We start from the raw sequence: 6,689 nt of genomic DNA, 5'->3' as shown, positions 1-6,689 counted from the left end.
ATTGATTTTGAAATTCAAAATGAACAAATATATAAAATAGTCTCCCTTTTCTTAGTAGAATGTGGTAGAATATGAAAATTGTTGTAAAGACAAAATATGGATTGGCAATCTTTGGATAGCTAAAAAGGCATTATTTAAATTATCTCATATTCATTAAAAGTTTGGATTCTCTTTTAAATTTAGTTCAAAAAATCTGTAACTCTTTCAAGTTGGAGAGGCTCAAATTCAAGATAAATTTATGGAAAGCTTTCAATGATAAATATTAATCTCAAGAGAACCCTAGCATAATGTATTTTACTATATAGATGATCAGAAATAAGGTAAAGTATTCAATTAAATGAAATATTTTAATCTTTAGTCAATTTTTATCCTCATATAAATGTAATAACCTTTCAATATTGGATTGTCTCTTTGACTTCTGATGAGGACATAAATTTAGTGACCTTTCAACTTCTTTGAAAGCTAATAAATAAGCTCGATTTGAATCCAATAGACAGTGTTACAAGAATACAACTCTTAGGACAAGTTTGTCAAGCAGTGACGTACATCTCGTCTGTCGAGTTTGCCAATTCATCTCTCATGAAGTCCACAGGAATACAACTCCTTCAGGAGTTCGCCTAACTTCTATGGACTCAGGCATGCAACTTCACCACGAGTTTGCCCAAATTGGATAGATTCAAGGGCATACAACTCTTTCACAAATTTATCCAAAACTGTATGAATTTTATATATATATTGAATGAAATGAAGCTTTTAGATGGTTTATTATGTGTTTACAATACCACCAATTCGTCTTCAGGTATTGTACCCTGAATTACCAAAATAATTCAGATCAAAGGTATCAGGGCCCCTTCGATCCTTTAGATGCATCTACAACCAAGTTTTTTGCTTCATAGATTTTGTTGGTAAGACATGGGTGTTCTTCCTCTGCTCCACACAACCATTTCCCTTACTTCATGTTGTTCTCACCACCAATCACCTTCCTTCTTAGTTACTCGCTCACCACATCACTCTAGACCATGGCAGATTCAATGGGCACATAGAAAAATGAGATGGATGAGAGTAAAGATGCAACCGTTCACAAACTATGCAAAGCTCACCACCAGATTGTTTTCCGGTACCATCTTCTGGAAGATTTCGATTTAATGTGGGTTCAAATCGCTTGTAGCAGTGCTGGTCATAATTGCTTCGCAATCCAATCAATGATGTCTTGTTTGTGAAAGTTGAAGTGCAAGCGCCACAACAAAGGAAAGGAAGTGCCGATTGAAGGTGTAACAGGGCCTTTACTGTATGTCTACATGAAATTTCAAGAAAGCAACATAAGTGTTTGGATTCTATTTGAACATTCACAACTGGCATTGGTTTGATAAAGATTGCTTGTAATCGTCCAAAACCCATCTTAGTCAACTTCTCAGAAGCCTTAGAGTCCTTGATGCAACCCTTTCCATCAAAATCGCTATAGTTGAAAAGATTGAAGGGGAGGCTTATGCTTGTAGTCTCATAGATCATTTCTCGATGCACAAAGAAGAGCATAGTTGATGCAGTGGCTGAAGATGAGTCTCCAGAGACGTCTAAGTAGTGTGTCCTTGGACTTTCGGCATTTACAAGATTATGATCTTATTCTCTCGAGAGTCTCACTACCACTTTCAAGTGGTGTAGCAGAATTTGATTTGGAAGATGATCGGACAATGGGGTCTATTGTCTTTCAAGAGGGGAAGAATGATAAAAAGTAAGGCAGAGTATTCAATTAAATGAAATATTTTAATCTTTAGTCAATTTTTGTCCTCATATAAATGTAATAACCTTTCAATATTGGGTTTTCTCTTTGACTTGTGATGAGGACATAAATGTAGTGACTTTTCAGCTTCTTTGAAAGCTTATAAATAAGCTCAATTTGAATCCAATAGACAAAGTTATAGGCATACAACTGTTAGGACGAGTTTGTCAAGCTGTGACATGTATCTCGTCTGTCGAGCTCGCCAATTCAGCTCTCATGGAGTCCATAGGCATACAACTCCTTCACGAGTTCGCCTAACTTGTATGGACTCGGGCATACAACTTCACCATGAGTTTGCCCAAATTGGATAGATTCAAGGGCATACAGCTCTTTCACAAGTTTGCCCAAAATTGTATGGATTTTACATATATATTGAATGAAATGAAGCTTTCAGATGGTTTATTATGTGTTTACAATACCACGAATTCGACTTTAAGTATTGTCCTCTGAATTACCAAAATAATTTAGATCAATAAACTTAATCGATATTTACTATTTCACTGTGATCATCAAAATAGCTGCAAGTGATTCTCCCATTGTCCAAAGCAGATGCTCAAACAGTGCAAATTTTGAACAGGAACTCATAAAGGGAAGTCCTCAAGCTGGAGCTATAGGAACGTCGATCTGATTGCCTTAAAAGTAATGCAATGTATTCTTTGTTTTACATCTCGACACGGCCTTTTACGAGCTTTAATCAATTTTACTCGCAAGATTGCTTAAAATTAGCTGTACAAAGAATAACGTGGGTTCAGTCCTTTCCTCGAAACATCCGAGGTGAATTATGAACTATAGAATAAATGCTTCAAAATCAGCTGTACAAAGAATAAGGTGGGTTCAGTCCTTTCGTCAAAATATTCAAAGTAGAGATTGGATTCGATTTACTTTAGAGACTGTCGGTCAATAAGGGAAATGTTTGATTGCAAAACTTGAGTTTGTTTGTGGCTTTCCAAGAGAGTTTTATGTTTTGAGTGGAATAAGAAAAATGAACAAAGATGCTTCCCCTTCTACCGTTAGGCTGATATTATAGCTTCTAATTTTAGTTCAAATTGTCGTTTTTATATTTTTATCTCATTTGAAAAAGACACTTTGGCAACTCTTATCCATTTCGAGCTAACCTATGTATGTTTGGATGACTTACTACTGTGTCTAAATTCTCTTGAGCTTTCCTACAGAAGCAAAATTCTCTTTAGCTTTCCAATTTCTATCCTGTCCCATTGTCTTATTCAATTTTCTAGAAAGGTTAAAGAACGTAACTCTGTATACGTAGGTATCAAGAAAGGCATTGCAAGTAAAGAGTAGAAGTTGGTTGCTATAAATGGTTAGTTTGTAAATGATCATTCTCACATCGAATCCAACTTTATCAAGTCTGTGTTGTTTTTGGTGTGCATATCAACTCTATTTTCTAAGTCTTTGGGTCACTTTATTTTGTCTGCATAGAATTAGAAACTTGAGAGAATTTTTTCGGTTCACTCTCATTTTTCAAGCATGGCATTTCTCGGAGAAGCTGCTATAGAGAAAATTTGTGAGGTGGCCGTGGAGATGGCCGTTCAGAAATTAACTGAGGAGGCAAACCTACTACTGGATTTCAAAGAAGACTTCTCGTGGTTAAAGGATAAACTCATATATGTAAGGAGCTTTCTGCAAGATGCTGATCAACAGTCTCCACATAAGGAGGGTGTAAAGCAATGGCTAGAGAGAATTCGCGTTGTTTCCCTGCTTGCAGAAGACATCTGTGAGGAATGCGTTGTAGAATCTATTTATGGAAATGATCCTCACTATTGTGGGATGAGTTATAATAAATTGATTTTTCGCCATAGGATAGGGCGGAAAATCAAGGACATCAAGGAACGCATGAGATCTATTATTGAAGATAGCAACGAGCTGAAGCTATTGGGTGAAGTTTGGTCTTTAAACGAAGCATCGCCCAGTACATCTCATAGTGTAGACCACAACAAATCTTATCTTCTGCCCAGTGGCAGCTATTCACACGCAGTGGGAATAGAGTCCAAAGTTGATTACATGCTCAGATTGTTGGACACCAATGCCTCTCCAATTATTGCAGTGGTTGGGATGGGAGGTATAGGCAAGTCTTATCTTCTTCAGCATGTTTTCAACAACGTAAAGGAAAGGTATGATAAATCTATATGGCTTTCATTTTCTCAGTCTTATTCCATTTCCACGTTGCAATGCGACATAGCTTCCCACTTAGGTTTAGGACAGCACATTAGGAGCGAGGGAATATCTCATGAGAGAGCAGCAGAGTTGATTCATGAAAATCTCAAAGGAAAGAGATATCTTGTGGTCTTAGATGATGTGTGGGAGGCGAGGGAAGATTTATTATGTAAGCTTGGCCTCTTAACCGGAGACAATGGGCATTGCAAAATTCTGGTTAGCACAAGAAACAGAGAGGTTTGTATAATTCTGAATGCTCATATTTACGAGATGCAATTTTTGTCAGAGAAAGAGAGTTGGAGTCTGTTTTGTTTCTATGCATTTAAAGGAAATGAAGCGCCAAATCATCAGCTCCACGGAGTAGGCCGTGACATTTTAAAGCAATGTGGGAATTTGCCGCTAGCTATCAAAATGGTAGCTGCATCTCTGCCGAAGACAACAATGCCAAGGGAGTGGGAGTCAAAGCTCCATCGGCTTAAAGGGGTAGTTGTTGCCGATGATGATCAGATCATGCCCATTCTCAGACTCAGTTATTTCTCATTGCCTGCTCGTCTTAAAGCGTGTTTTTTTTATCTTTCTTTCTTTCCCAAGGTTGAGCAGATAAAATGTGAGTATCTAGTATATCTGTGGATAGGGGAAGGCTTTATTCCAGCTGGAGAGGGTCAGTGGGAGGCAGCATGGGATTGTATTAATCAGCTTGCCAATCTCTGTCTGCTTCAAGTATGGGAACAATATGAGGATAGGCCAGGTTGTAAACTAACCAATTATTGTAGAGCTCACGATTTGTTGCATAATTTGGCCATAACAATATCAAAAGAAAATAAATGTATTTTTTCAGTTGAGGAAGCTTCTTGTGGTCAATGTGGTGACTGCTGTCGGATTTTACTGGGCATGAAAGATGTAAATGACCCTCCCATATCAGAGAGACATCTTCTTTGGCTCCACACCCTCTCATTGTCTCAGAATTGGAGGATTAGAAGAATTCCCGGGGACATGTTTAATGCTATGAGAAGATTGCGTGTTCTCGAATTGAGCGGGACCAGCATCTCTACATTGCCTCAAAGCCTTGGAAAGTTGAAACTTCTAAAAGTCTTGAATTTAAATGATACAGAAATTGAGAAGGTACCAAAGAGTGTGAGATACCTGAAAAGTCTCTTGTTTCTTGCTCTGCCTAAACGATGTAAGGAATTGCCAGTATGGATAAATGAAGTGAATTGCCTTCAGCATTTAGAGTGCAAGGGTGTTAAACGCATGCCAAAAGGAATATCAAAGCTAATTGCTTTGAGAACACTGCGATCAGGTGAGTTAGACCTTTCTAGTGAAGGCGAAGGATTCATGGGACCAAAGGATTTTGTCAATATCACTCAACTTCAGGAACTATCCTTAGATGTTAACAAGGCAATGGGTTCAAGGATAGAAGAAGGGATACTTGCACTACTGGTAAAGATGCGTCGTCTGACAATTCGTAACAGCACTGTAAAAGAATTGGAGATTCCGAAGAAAATGACAGCAATGAAAGATCTAGAAAGTCTTATACTATGGAGTTTTGCAGTAGGAAGTTGGATATGTGACATGGCAAATTTGAGGGAACTCGAGTTAAAGTGGTGTGATTGTAGTAATTATCCAAAGTTGCCAACAATGCCCAACCTAGTGAGGTTGGAGTTGTCGGGAAATGATAGCTGCAAAGAACTGCCAAAGGCTTTTGGGCAGCGGGGAGGCCTTATGCATCTGCGCTTCTTGAAAATTGATTGGTTCAATGAATTAGAGGAGTTTCCTGAATTGGAGGAGGGGGCAATGATATGTCTGGAGGAGTTTCATCTATGTAATTGCAGGAAAGTTTAAAAGGTGGGAGAGGGATTGGAGTAGTTAAAAAAATTGAAGCTTTTATATTATAAAATGTCCCATCAATTAGAGGAAATGTTTAAAGTAGGGGGAGAATATTGGAATAAAATTAAGGTCACTAATCCTTATGTAAAAATTATGTCATAATAGACAGATATTATTAAGATATTTTTATATTTTAAATTGTAAAGCTCAAATTTCAAATTCATCTATTGTCATAGTTATAGTTTTAAAACTACTTTATTAGAGAAGAATAAATTTTATTAATTTTTAAAGGTGTATAAATTACTACTAATTAATTTTAATGGAGGAGATGAGAACTAGTAATTAACCATATTGTTTTAGATAAATTAAATTGTGAAATATTAATTATTAATAGTTAAAGACATTTAGTCGTTAAATTAATGATGAAATATAGATATTGGAAATGTGTGTAATTATTCTTGTGAGAGGTAGATAATAGTTAATGATGAAAGGAAATTAAATATCATATAATAGTTATATTATGTAGGATAGATTCCATAAAGTTAAAGGTTAAGTTGGACATTATCTTTTGTATCATTGAGATTAATTAGTTACACTTAGTTTATGTTGTATTTAGGCTACCAACATAGCCTTATGTGTTTTTAATGCCATCAATCATTTCTTGTAATAATGAGATTACTAGCTAATACTATTGTATTATTTTTTGTGTCACAATGTTCCAACACAATGCTAGTGAACATGATGTTTGTTCCATCATCATGTTTTGAGATGGAGTGTTGGGAATGATGCTATGTTATAGTGAACATGAGTGTAATGTCCCTTATTATAGGTTGTCAATTCCCAAAGGGAAACATACATTACTACCTACCATGTTACAATAATTATGAATTGGTGACTAAGGTTTCTTATAGTA

General features: G+C 36.4%; 1 protein-coding gene across 1 annotated transcript; it reads left to right on the top strand.

The window, feature by feature from the left end:
* Positions 1-3,262: 3,262 nt before the first annotated feature.
* On the top strand, positions 3,263-5,791 carry LOC131062558 (putative disease resistance protein RGA3). Its single transcript, XM_057996253.2, has one exon. The coding sequence runs from the start codon at positions 3,263-3,265 to the stop codon at positions 5,789-5,791; it is 2,529 nt and encodes an 842-aa protein (XP_057852236.2).
* Positions 5,792-6,689: the final 898 nt, after the last annotated feature.

This window comes from Cryptomeria japonica, chromosome 4, assembly GCF_030272615.1.
Source record: "Cryptomeria japonica chromosome 4, Sugi_1.0, whole genome shotgun sequence".
Lineage (NCBI taxonomy): Eukaryota > Viridiplantae > Streptophyta > Pinopsida > Cupressales > Cupressaceae > Cryptomeria > Cryptomeria japonica.
The sequence above is the reverse complement of the archived record's forward strand: the minus strand, read 5'-3'. Positions and strand labels throughout refer to the sequence as shown.

Excerpts from the sequence above, each read along its gene's own strand:
- LOC131062558 (XM_057996253.2), top strand. The coding sequence starts at position 3,263 with ATGGCATTTCTCGGAGAAGCTGCTATAGAGAAAATTTGTGAGGTGGCC.